This window comes from Tursiops truncatus, chromosome 9 (genome assembly GCF_011762595.2).
Source record: "Tursiops truncatus isolate mTurTru1 chromosome 9, mTurTru1.mat.Y, whole genome shotgun sequence".
Taxonomy (NCBI): Eukaryota; Metazoa; Chordata; class Mammalia; order Artiodactyla; family Delphinidae; genus Tursiops; species Tursiops truncatus.
This window is the reverse complement of record NC_047042.1, coordinates 6,947,944-6,961,027: the sequence shown is the minus strand read 5'-3', so window position 1 is coordinate 6,961,027 and position 13,084 is coordinate 6,947,944. Positions and strand designations below refer to the sequence as shown.

The following is a 13,084-nucleotide window of genomic DNA, read 5'->3' as shown; positions in this document are numbered from 1 at the left end:
AGATGCCTGTCAGGTCCTGGGAAAAGGGGGAAGAAGACAGTTAAGTTTGGATATGTACAGTTTAAGGCCGTGGTTCTCACCCTTGCCAGTGCATCAAAATCAACTAAAGCATTACTGAAAATGCACATCTCCAGGCCCACTGCATAGAAAGCTCTACGTGTATTTCTATGGAAAGAGCTGTAACATATTTGACAAATAACACATGAAAGGGGATGAATACTTACAGAATTAAGTTCAAAGCAGAACCACTACTTTCAGGAGTATGTGACAGCCTGGGATGGAACACGGCGGGGGGGTGGGTCAGAGGGCATGGCTGCGGTACCTCCTGGGTGCTCGGCGGGTCCCTGTTAAAGCAACGACCGCCCCTCTCTCCGCCAGCCTCCCTAGACCCTCACTGACCCGAGAGGTAGGGTCGCGTGGCGGCAGAGACCACGGGAGAGGCAACTGGCGGCGCGGCCGCTCCGGGTCGCCAGAGCCTGCTTCGCTCGCCGGCGCCAGGACGCGCCGACACGCGCCGAGACTCGCCACAGGCAGAACACCGCCCCATAGTGCCCCGCGGCGCGCACGCGCAGGCGGCCGTTCCCAGCTTGTAGCACAGCGCGGCGGCCGAGCCGGCCAGTGGCCGCCTCTGGCAGCCCCGGGCCGGTAGCCCCTGTCCCCAGCAGCGGTGGCAGGATGGCGCTGAGGCGGACCCAAAAGGTAAGGAGTCCTCCCGCCCTCGGGCTCCTTGCTAGTCCGAAGCGTCGATTCGCGGGCGGGGGTGGCGCGGCCGCCAAGTGAACGGCGGCTGGGAAGGAACAGGGTACGGTGACACCTGCCAGTGACGGAAGCAGAACCAGCGCCCGCGCGGCCTTAAAAGGGAACCGCGCTGCGCGGGGTTGGGGGGGGGGGCGAGGTCACGTGGGGCTAGCGTGGGGCGGGCGCGGGGCGGGGCGAGCGGAGCGTCTCCACCCGGCACTTGGAACCAGCTGCGGACTCGCCACGCCTTGGGCCATGTGCGCGGGCATCCTGGGCAGAGTGACGGCGGCTGGCCCCAGAGGAAGGAGTGTATGCCCTTGTCGGGGGATCTGGAGGGCTGAGCAGAGGAGTCGACGTTTGAACTGGGCCCTAAGGGATGAGTAGGGTCTCTGCAGGTGCAGAAAAGGGACAAGGGGATTCGTGGCCCGGGAGAGACGTGGTCGGGCTTGGGGCGGGGAGGGGATGACTGGGGTTTAAGCGCAGCTGGAGCTGGGGATGGGAGTGGGTGGGCCTTAGGGGCAGTGCTGGGATAACTTTTTTGTCCTGTAAGTAATTGGGAGTCTTTGCAGGCGTTTAATATATTAACTAGAATTTGGAAAATGCACAGCAGTAGAAGAAAGAAAAGGTATTTTCAGTTCTGCCAGATTTCAGTTCTGTTTGTTGACATTCTAGCATATCTACTACCAATCTGTTACCTCTACTTAAAATAAATTATGCTATATTTTGTATCCCGCTTTTTCATATAGTTTCATAACTGTATTCATAACTGTAATTTTTAGTATTCATAACTGTAATTTTTTTTTTTTCCGCTACGCGGGCCTCTCACTGTTGTGGCCTCTCCAGTGGCAGAGCACAGACTCCAGACGCGCAGGCTCAGCGGCCATGGCTCACGGCCCCAGCCGCTCTGCGGCATATGGGATTTTCCCGGACCGGGGCCGAACCCGCGTCCCCTGCATCGGCAGGCGGACTCTCAACCACTGCGCCACCAGGGAAGCCCCATAACTGTAATTTTTAACATTAGCATTCCGTAAGTACATTACCAGTAATTTATTTAATCATTACCTGTAGTGAATAAACACACTGGACATGGATGTCAGAGGGCAAGGCACTTAATCATTCCCACCCTCCGTGTCCACATGTTTTTACAGGTGTTTTTTTGAGACTTAGATGATACATGTTTAGTACATGCTTGGCATATATCAAGTGCCTGGTATGAGTTAACTGCCCCTGATATTCTAAATTTTATATAAAGTAAATAATGCTGTAATAAGCATCATTGTGTGGTGAGTTTAGGCTTGATTGCCAGAGGTGAGATAGCAGGATCTCTAAGGGTATGGGTCCTTTTTAATAAACAGCTCTCCAAAAAGGAATGTTTTCGGCAAATTATTCTCTGAAAGAGGTCATCTGTCATCCTAGGACTTTGAGACAGGTGAATGACATGCTCAGATCTGTGTTGCAAAAAGAGCCTTCTGGCTCTGATGTGGCCTGGAGTGGGCCAGACACTGGAACAAAGGGAGAGTGGAGGGTATTGTGAAAGTCCAGCAAAGGCTTCATCCGAGTGAATGACCATGGAATGGATACCGAGGCAAGAACTGTACTTGGATGATGTGGAAGAGTAGAATTGACAAGACTTGAAAAAGAGTATGTGGTGAAAGTGAGAGAGGGAGGTGCACAAGATGGGTAGCTGGGTGGGTGGTAGTAGTATTGCCTGTGTTGGGGAATCAGACATTGTGAGGGCAGGGAGCAGGGTGCGGGAGATAAGGAGGGTAGGTTTGAACTTACATGTGTGAACATGTAGGCTGGTAAGATTTACAAAAAGGAGAACTGAGAGTAACAAGTTTGGACCTTGAGGATGACATGGGAACCGTAGATGTAAGGTGATTGAGGTCACAAGGGCAGGGAGAACTTTCCTTGGTAGGAACCAATAAAGGAAGTAAGCAGAGCTGGCTTCACCAGTATGTGACTCGTAACTCGTAACTCATAACTTGTAATGTCTCACTTGCTATGAAGGGCCCTGCCCTTGGTTTAATGCTGTGCAGTCACCGTCTTGAAATTCTCAATAATTTTGACCAAGAAAGCCCGCATTTTCATTTTGCACGAGGACCCTGCAAATTCTGTATCAAGACCTGGAAGAAACAGACCACAGTGTTCAGAAGACATCACTGGGATAAGTTAGGAAGCCCTGGCTGCAAGTAACAGAGACCCAGCCACCCTTGCTCACAGAATTGGAGGTCCATAGAGCTTTGGAAGTGATTTTGGAGCTCCTGCTCTGTTTTTGTGAAATTCTCTGGACTGAGTAGCTCTGGGCCCCAGAGCTCACTGGACATACCCTGGGAGACAAGGAGGCGTTAGCTTCCAGAAGTTCTCAGAAAGCCCAGCAAATCATTTTTTTTTCCTTCACCCCTTGTTATGAATCATTTCACATGCTCATTCTTGAACCGGTGGATGGTAAGGGGTGCAGCTACTCTTAGACCTGGAGCTGAAGGTGAGTCTGCCTCTCCTGAGGGACTGGAACTGAACAGGAGCTCTTCAGGACAGAGGAAGAGGAGTGGCTGCCAGCAGTATGAGGCCTGATCAGGAGGTGGCCTTGCACTATGTCCCCTTAGCTCCCAACCCACAGCCCTTGCCAACCAATTCATACCTTTTTAAAAAGTTTCTTCCAAAGAGTTGAGTATTTGTACGTGAACTTTCAGTTTATTGATAAAGTATTTCCTTCAATTAAACAAGAATTCACATTTAAAAATCTGAATATGTGTCAGTGTAACATTTCTAAACGTCTTCAGCAGGGACAGGGATTTATGTGGCAGCATTACATTTATGTTTACATTAATGATTATTTTTTGCTTTTTAAGGCAATAGGTATCCTTTAGAGAAAATTTGGAAAATACCCCAAAATGCAGTCTTTTAAAAAGTCATCTGTAGCCCCATGGGATAATTATGGTTAACGTTTTGATAAGATTTCATTGCAGTCTCTTCACTGTGAATGTACGCTTCTGATTATCAGAGTCACGTGGTGCATCAAGCTTTATATTCTGCCTTTTCCCCCTCTTTTTACCTTAATGTTGTTTCATGACTTTTACTCCTGTAGTCTTTAGAAACTATAATTTTTAATGATTGCATAATACTTGATTTAGCTTTTCAGAAAAAGTTAACTCTTTTTCTGACTATGAATGTTAGTTGTTCTTCAGAGAGAACTTGGAAAATCAGGAAAGTATAGATAATACCATATTTCATCTACTCTAAGATGAACTGTTTTTTTACATTTTCACATCTCTGAAATTGGGATGCTGCTCAAAATCGCTGTCAGCCCGGCAGCAGTTGTAACTTGGTTGTCACCATCTGTATGTGAAAGCCATGTCCCAGCAGTGTATACTGAGGTTAAGTGCATTGTTGGTGTGTTGAGTAATTGCTTTAAAAATGTCTTCAAGAAGATACCGTGGGAGGCAGACACAGGAGGGAGAAGATATGGGGATATATGTATATGTATAGCTGATTCACTTTGTTATAAAGCACAAACTAACGCACCATTGTAAAGCAATTATACTCCAATAAAGATGTTTTAAAAAAAAAGATACTGTGACTTAATGCTGAAAATAAAAGCTTTTGTGGACACAGGCACAGAAGCAGAACAGTGGGGAATAAGTTTCATATCAATGGAATAAATGTTGCTGGAGAAAGGACTGCAGTTCTTTGTTTCCACGCCAAGCTAGCCAGATGCTTCATAGACCACAGAAAGGAAGGTTCCACCTACCCTCAGGTCGGTGAGGCTGGGTCCCCTTTACTCACCGAGGTTTGTGCAAAGAGATTGTGTATTGTGGGCCTTTGCGGAATGGATATCAGTGGCTTGGAAGAAAACTCCAGAAACCGTATAGTGGAGGACTGTTGAAGAATTGCCACATCATCATTGCCTGGAAGGCACAGGATGATGGTGAGGACATCCGTGACCCAGGGTTCGTATTGGACTCTAAACAGGAAGAACCAATTTATTTATTTCACTTGTTTTTCCTTTTTGGTGTGTGTGGTATGCATGACTGGGTGAAAAACAAAAGCATGTGCCCAAGTGAGCTTAAAGCTGAGTTTTAAAATAGAAGTTTTAAGTGTAAACAATATCATAATGATATCACTTGTGTGTGGAATTTTTAAAAAATGAGACAAATGAACTTGTTTACCAAACAGAAATAGATTCATAGACATAGAAAACAAACTTACGGTAACCAAAGGGGAAAGGGTTGGGGGGCGATAAATTAGGAGTTTGGGTTTAACAGATACATACTATAAAATAAACAATAAGGACCTACTGTGTAGCACAGGGAACTATATTCAATATCTTGTAATAACATATAATGAAAAAGAATCTGAAAAAGAAAAAATATATATATGTGTAAGTGAATCACTGGTGTAATCCAAAACTAACACAACATTGTAAATCAACTATACTTCAATTAAAAAAGATTTTTTTTGAAGATAGCAAGAACACAGCCCACAGAATGAAGGAAAATATTTGTTTGTCAAATATCTGAAAAGGGACATGTATCCAGAATATGTAAAAATTCTTACAACTCAACAATAAAAGACTATCCAATTAAGAATAGAAAAAAAAATGCATTTGGTCTTAGTTTAATTGCCAGTGTGTTTTCTTTCTTAGTTTTATATAAGATGGTCGTACATTGAATGAGATCTTGGATTCAGTGAAACACAGTAACAGAATTGAGTGTGTAACTATTTAAAGTATAATGGTTTGCTTAACTATTTTCCTCTGGTAATCTGCTATGCTTTAACCTTCTTTTCCCCTTTCAGGACTCACTTTTATCATCAATGTTATTTATAACAATAATTATTACACAATTTTAACCTGCCTAGTCCTTTACAATTCATAAAATATATTATTTATGTGTTTATTGACTAGGTAATAAATTCCCATGATTCAAAATTCAGAAAATACAAAAGGGTCTACAGGGGAAAGTCTTCCATTCACTCCTGTCCCCAGCCATCCAGTTTTTCTCCCAGGGTGTCATCAGTGTTAGTTTCTTCTGTATTCTTCCAGTACTAGATATCTCTATCCATTCCTCATTCTTCTTTGTGTAATACTAATGACTGCATCCTCTGTGAACTGTCAGCCTAGACTCTTCACTGGGTATACTTGTGTATGGTTATACACATTACAAAATTATAGCCAAACGTTAGTGCTGGCCGGTTGGCAGGCACGTGTTATAATTACAACTGAACAGATAATTATACTGAGGCCCAAAGAGGTCAAAGTTATTTTCCCAGTGACAGAGCTGGGACTCAGACCTGGGTCTTCTAGCCTCTATTGGGAAGACACAGGAATGCGATATATTAGTGAACTAGTTTCTTTCGAATCACACTGTCCTTCCTGGAAATGCCAGTTAGCATTTGAAACTCCTTGGTGCTAGTTGGAACCTGTCAGTTGAGCCCCCACTTGTGGGCCTTCAGGAATCATCAACTCTTAGTAACCATTCGCCACACCGTTTATGAGGTATATGCGCTCTAGAGACAGGGAACAACAGCCCATGCGAATGCCTGCAGCTGTGGAGAAACCTGCTGAGTTGGGGGGCATTGGCCAGGAAAAACTGCTAGCTTTTCCTGCCCCTGACTGCTCATCTGTTCTCTCTGGGATTTGCCTTAGTGCAGAGGGTATAAACAATCCCCTACAGAGTCGTAGTGGAGGTGTGGAGGACACAAAGCAGAGGGAAGCAGGAAAGAAACCGTTCTGAGGTTCCTGGAGCCATACTGCACTTTTGAGCACGTCCTCTGGTCCCTCACATGACCTTAGTTTTTCCCCAAGCTCATTTCTGTTGTGACAACTAGCAATGCTGAGTACTGAGTGATTACCAAGTGCAACCTATTTAGATACATTAGATACGAGCAAAGAACTGACTGGTGGTATACTGGTAGGTGTTTAAAAACCAGCCCTCTGGGGCTTCCCTGGTGGCGCAGTGGTTGAGAGTCCGCCTGCCAATGCGGGGGACACAGGTTCATGCCCCGGGCCAAGAGGATCCCACATGCCGCGGGGCGGCTGGGCCCGTGAGCCATGGCCGCTGAGCCTGCGCGTCCGGAGCCTGTGCTCCGCAACAGGAGAGGCCACAACAGTGAGAGGCCCGCGTACCGCAAAAAAAAAAAAACCAAAAAAACAACAACCCTGTGGGATGAAACATGGCCCTGATTTGTAACACTTTCTGGCTTCTGTGATACAGTTATTCTCACTGTGGCCAATTACATTTGTGCGTATGTGGGATAAGTACCGGATGGCCAGAGGGGTAGGGGTTACTAGAATGATCAGCATGCCCAGAGATGACAGTGGGATCAGGAGGGCGTTTGTGGATGAGCTCGGTTTCAGGCATAGTTCAGGTAAGGAAGAATGTGATCATCCGGGTTTAAACTTCAAGTGCGTGCCCCAGACCCTGGGGTTTGCCGTCCCCTGAGGAGTTTCCCTGCCACCTGATGGACCATTACTTGTGCCTCCTTCCTTCTCTTCAGAACCTCTCCGGAAACCCCAAGAAGTTTACCCAGATCTGGAATCTGGGGAGAGTGCGGAGTATTAGGCAACATCCTAGTACGTGCAAGCTAGAGCTTGAGTCACTGCCCAGACTCTTAGGCCTTGAGGCTCATGCTGGGCCGGGATAACTTTTGAGGATTGTGTCTACAAGTTGGTATCCCATTAAGGGAATCTAGTTATGATGTAATTCCTGTCTCCCCCGCTGGTACATGGGATAGCTGTGCTAGACTGATTGGCGTGTGCTTCATCTCCCACTTGGAGCCCTAGGACTCCCATACAACCAGAGGTGTGTAGGGCAGTCGGGGAGGTAGAGAGACTGAAATACAGGAGCCCTGTCCTTAATTGGGCACTTCCGCTTGGCTAAGTGCTTCCACTCAGGAGCCCAGAGCTAAAACCCAGCCCCTGTCCTTCTCCACCTGAGTGGGTGATGGAGCCCTGCCCTCTTCCAGCTCTATGACCTTGGGTAAGTAATTGAACCTCTTCACATCTCAATTTTCTAACTTATTAAATGGAAATGATAATACCTTCTTCCCACGTATCTTCACAGCCACGAGTAGACCCGTGTTTTCAAGGGTATTGCAGATCACTTGTTTTCCTTCGCCGGGCCAACACCCTCCTGAGGTGCGGGAGCCCCTCCCACTAGGAGGATGCACTTCTGGCCAAGAGGCGTGGGGTGTAGAGCGGCATCCCCGGGTCACACACCAGCTCTGAGCTCACTGTCGTGTGTTTCAGGAATGAACCGACTTGCAGAGGGATCCTCCTGCCCAGTGCTCTGCAGGACCTGTGGGAGATGATGGTAAGTACCTTTCAGGGCTCCAGATCCCAGGAGCCTTGCAATCAAGACCCCCAAATTTATCAGCCCCTCGCGTTTTTTTGTTTGTTTGCTTGTTTGAGAAAACCTATCGTTTTCCCTTCATTTGGTTGTGAATTGCTTTTTCACTAGACGCCTTGAGTTCATAGCCCGCCTGGTCAAGATGCTGCCAGAAATCACCATCTCCCTCCACAGGGGCACAAGAAAGCCATCTTATCCTGAGGCACATTGGCTTCTGGAAGGTGCCTCTGACCAACTACAACTTGGGATGTTGGTATAAAAATGGTCATGAAGCTAATCATGGAGGTCCTGCTGCTGTTGCACGAGGGGGCAGAGCTCTGGGGGTTGGTGAGGGGAGGGGGGGGTGCTGGCTCCTGGCCTCTGCGAAGGGGAGGGGCAGTTCTTTTCTCCCACTTCTGCTCTTCCCCAGGGGAGACTGAAGGAGCAGCGCTAGCCAGCCCTCTGCCGCCCTCTATAGCCGACTGGCCGTAGGCCAAGCTGCCCAACACTTGGGTTTCCCAAATCTGTACTCTGCTCTCCCACTTCACCTCCACTTTCTGAGCGTCTTAGGCTCTGGGACACACTCATCCTTTACTGTAAGGCTGCAGTAGCTACAGCTGAAGGAAAAGTAGGCCGGGAAGGGAAAGACTGCGTAAAAGAAGGGTGATGTGCCCTTCAAGGACACTGAAGAATTAAAAACACGGACTCAAACAGAACTTGTACACCAGTGTTCATTGCACCATTATTTACAATCCCCCAGAGGTGCCCAAGTGCCCATCAACAGATAAATGAAAAAGCACAGTGTGGTATATATATATACAATAGCATATTATTTAGCCTTAAAAAGGGATGAAGTTCTGACACATGCTCCAACGTGGGTGCACCTTGAAAACATGCCGTGTGAAATAAGCCAGAAAGAAAGGGGCAGATATTGGATGATTCCATTTACATGAACTAACTAGACAAGGCAAATTCATAGAGACAGAGGGCAGAGTAGAGGTTTCTAGAAGCTGAGGGGAGGTAGAAATGGGGAATTCTTTCGTGGTACAGAATTTGTTTGGAGTGATGAAAAAGTTTTAGAAATGGATAATGGTGGTTTGCACAACATTGTCAATGCACTTAATGCCACTGGCTTGTACACTTAAAAATGGCTAAAATGACATATTTGATGCTGTGTGTTTTAAAACTTTTTTTATCCTGTTAAAATACAAGAAAGAAAAATTTCACAGAGCTGGAATAAAAGAGGAAGTGGTGTCGTGTGTGTGTTCCTGCATGTCCTGCGGGCTGAGGCTTAGAGGAGCTGAAGGTGGGCAGACAGAGCCACTGAAAATGGCAGATTCCAAAAGCTTTATGCGAGAGTTTAAATAATTTTTTTAGAGCAAAACAGAAATGATTCCCACTGCATGTGCAGAGTTAATGAACAAGGGTGGCTTCACGCGATTGTTACCCGACCTGTGTTGTCCTTCCAAGCGTCCCACATCTTGCTAACGTATTTCCCCCTCTTACCTGTTGCTTAAGATAATGTTAACTAGGGTCACTGGTAAGATTGGACTGGTACTGATGCAGCCTCAGCTTTCTAAAGGTGTCCCTCGTTGCTTCTCTGCACCACACGCACTCTCACCCTTCCCTGCCGCCCTGCGCTGGAAGGTGGCTACCCTCACCCGAGAGGCTAGCCGCCCTCTGCACTCAGTACCTGAGTTCTGATGAGGTTTGTACAGCCTCGGAAACTAGCTTACCTTTGGGGGCCATTTCATGCCTGCCCTGTGGGCAAGTAGCCCCTTGCCAGCGTCCCTCTGCAATTTCCTTTCTCTTCCTCTCTCTTTTGGGTCCTTCTCTTCTGACTGTGCCCCCAAGCCCTGCTCAGCCCCTCAGCAGACCTCAGGGGTTAAAGTGAATGATGGGACCAGAGTGTCCCAACCTGTTTGCTAGAAGGAGCCACGCGTATTAGCTCCTCCTCCCCATGGGCTCCTATTCTCTAGTATGTTAATTATCAAAAACACTTATTTCATAAGCAATTCTAGTCTATATTATGCTTAGGCAAAAGTGTACCTACCAGCTAATGATTAGCATGAGTTGGAATAAAGGCAGTCAAAAGAAAAAGACGTGACACTTGCATTAGCTCAGGCAGCCTTATTGTAGGGAAAGGTGTTCTCTTCAGTAGCATTTCTTGAAACGTTTAGAAAAGGTCAAGGGCTGCTCTGTCTTTGGCTACCTCTAGGGGTTGGGGGAACCTCTCCTTTGGTCCCTTCACTTGCACCCCTTCTCATGCCTTGGCAGTTTCCTATCCTGCTGTCAAGGGTAGAGTCTGTGAGACATTTGAACAGGTGGCAGGAAACCCAGTACAGGACCAGGTCTGAAACCTTGGGCTAATACTTCCACGCCCGTCATGGAGCCGTAAGACAGAATTCCCTAGAGAATAACAGACCCCTCAGATGCTCTCAGCAGCCCATTCAGGTGGGCAGATAGGTGCTTTCCACAAAGACTGTCCTGGGAGCTTTGGAGATGAGTCACTGGCCCACTCTCGCCCAGCCCTGCTGAGTGTACAGGAGCTCAGCCCTGCTGAGTGTACAGGAGCTTCCCTAGGGATGGGTCCAGCAATGAAAGTAGCCTGAGACTCCAGAGAGGGCAGCAGGCAGGATGTGCTGCAAGAGAAGGCTCTAACCCACTAAGGAGGGAGCCTGGCCTGACCACCTAAGGTGGGGACCTGGGAGGGAAGCACAGGGGAAGCCCCCCTTGTTCTTGCTCCTGGTTCTGTCACCTAGTCCCTGGAGCACAGGGCACCACTTGGGGGATGTGTGAGAGGACACAGATGGAGGGTGGCCGCATTGAAGCCCCAGGGCCACGGGCATTGATTGGCTCCTAAAAGAGACCCTTTGGAGAGGACTTCAGAGTGAACTGGGAAGAACTAAGGAGCAAGATTTATAAAAGTAATGTGGAAAGTGGCTAAAGCCTACCTAAGGCTTAATTCTGTGCAAAGAGAAGACTGAATTGTAATTTACTGGCACCTGGGTAGTGAGGAATTTAATTTTGTTCTTAGAAGAGCTGGCCTCTGTCCCGAGCCTCTGGGAGGCGATCTCTAAAACGTCCTGCCTGATGGGACTGTCTGTTTACCCAAAGGCTTTGACCCATACCAACAATGTGAGTTAGGGTGAGGGCTGGCCACACTAGCTAGACCAGCCACGTGGTTTAAGGTGGCGGCTTTGGGTCATTGCCAGAGGAGCTGGAGACTCAGATCAGCCACGTGGGTGGTCCATTAATCCATCCTGCTTCCGTGATGGAGCCCTAGTAAAAGCTCTGCACGCTGAGCCAGGGGTGAGCATCCCTGCGGGCAGTGTTGTGTGTGCTGTCACACGTCAGTGCCAGGACTCCAAGGAGGAGGACAGTGGAAGCTCTGCATTTGGACCCCTCCTGGACTGTCCCCGTGAGCTCTCCCCTGTGATAAACTGGAGCTGTGAGTACAACAGCCTTTCATGAGTCTGGAGTCTAGTCAAATTACAGAACCCCCTGCAGGGGCGTTTGGTGTCAGAAGTGAGGGCAGGCGTGCGTGAACGGCACCCTCTGAGCAGAGCAGCTCCTCTTTGGTGGAGAGACGTGTTCGTCAGGGAGTCTCAGTTTCCCGTCTCTCTTTTGTCTTGCACTGTCCCACCGGCAGGCCACCATCGTGGGCCCGGTAGGTAGCAGCTGCCGGGTGCACCCCTCGCTTTGCTCGTTGCGCTGTACGCGCTCACAAACGCACTAACCCGCTTCGGTGTCTCCTCCTCCAGAATGACAGTCCTTACCAAGGAGGTGTTTTCTTCCTGACCATCCACTTTCCTACAGATTATCCTTTCAAGCCCCCAAAGGTAAGGACGGGACAGGGACAGCGTGTGATAAAGTCACTGGTACAGAAAGCTGCACCTGGGACTCCTCCCAAGGGCCCTCATCCACCACCATGGGTACGGCCTCCCAGGAGTTAAACGCGGGACTTCCAGAATCCATTCCTCTTGTGAGCAAGGGCCGGTGTGGTGACAGGGGTGCTGCTTGTAGGGTGGCTGAGTTGGGACGTGTCTCAGGCTCCAGTTCCCTTCTCTGCAGTCCCTTTCGGTCTAGGACAGGGCTTCTCAGCCCCTGTCCCAGGGACATTGGGCAATGTCCTGGGATATTTGTGGTAGTTAAAGCCTGACGTGGGAGGTGGGGAGAGGACAGGTGCTTCTAGTATCTAGTGGGTGGAGGCCAGGAATGCCACTCAGCACCCTGGATTGCATAGGACGGCCCTCAATGTCTGCAGGTGGAGAGACCCTGGTCTGGGGCCCTGGCAAGTCACCTCCTTCCCGCACCCAGAGGAGTCCTGCCCTCATGAGACTCACAGTCCTATGTGGGAGACATTCAGTATGAGAGCTGGGCCACGCAGAGGAGAAGCACAGAGCAGGAAAGTGGGACATGACAGTGAGGGCGGATGGCAGGGGGATCGCCCTGAGCATGGGAGGGCCCACAGGGAACTGGGGGACAAGCCTGTGTTTGGGGGCGGGGAGGATGCCAGAGGGGTGGCCCATGGCATGGGGTCTGTGGCTTGCTGTGGTGCAGAGAGGCGGAATGGGGGCCGGGCTGGTTGTGAAGGCAGGGCAGGTGGCACGAGGGCAGGCAGAAGAGGCAGATTCTGGAGGATTCCAAGATGGAGCCAACAGGAGAGGCGGCAGGCCAGATGTGGTCACACGGCAGTGACGTGTACGTGATTCACGTCACTTTTAACATATTTTTATTTTTCTGATTGGAAAATCGATAAAAATTGGTTATTTTAAAATTAGAACATTTGGAGAACTCACTAACATACAGATGGAAATCAGTCTCCTTATAAACCTATCCCCAGAGGAGATCGCAACTGACAGCCCTGTATACACTCCTCCAGGATTTTTTTTCATACACCAATATATATTTTCATTCTTATTTTTTTTAAAAAAATTGTCGATTCTGGTTGTGAATGAGAAAACTGAGGCTTTGAATGGGCACGTCATTTCCTGAAAATGGCATGGCTCATAGTG

The 13,084-nt window shown here is 48.4% G+C and overlaps 2 protein-coding genes across 12 annotated transcripts in view; one reads left to right on the top strand and one right to left on the bottom strand.

The window, feature by feature from the left end:
* The window catches only part of URGCP (upregulator of cell proliferation), a 92,327-nt gene extending 91,969 nt beyond the window's left edge, over positions 1–358 (bottom strand). Inside the window, exon 1 of one of the 2 annotated variants that reach the window (XM_019939284.3) lies at positions 225–358. The gene's annotated coding sequence lies outside the window, so the exon portion shown is untranslated. The remainder of the gene's footprint in view (positions 1–224) is intronic. The other variant, XM_073809488.1, reaches the window with a different exon arrangement.
* A 213-nt stretch (positions 359–571) lies between these two features.
* The window catches only part of UBE2D4 (ubiquitin conjugating enzyme E2 D4), a 23,579-nt gene continuing 11,066 nt past the window's right edge, over positions 572–13,084 (top strand). For 3 of the 10 annotated variants that reach the window (XM_019939327.3, XM_073809490.1, XM_073809491.1), the window contains exons 1-4: positions 606–699; positions 7,803–7,876; positions 7,988–8,051; positions 11,831–11,908. In XM_019939327.3, coding sequence (XP_019794886.2) covers positions 676–699; positions 7,803–7,876; positions 7,988–8,051; positions 11,831–11,908 — 240 coding nt within the window. In that variant the 5' untranslated portion in view covers positions 606–675. The other 7 variants (XM_073809494.1, XM_073809492.1, XM_019939335.2 and 4 more) reach the window with 6 other exon arrangements.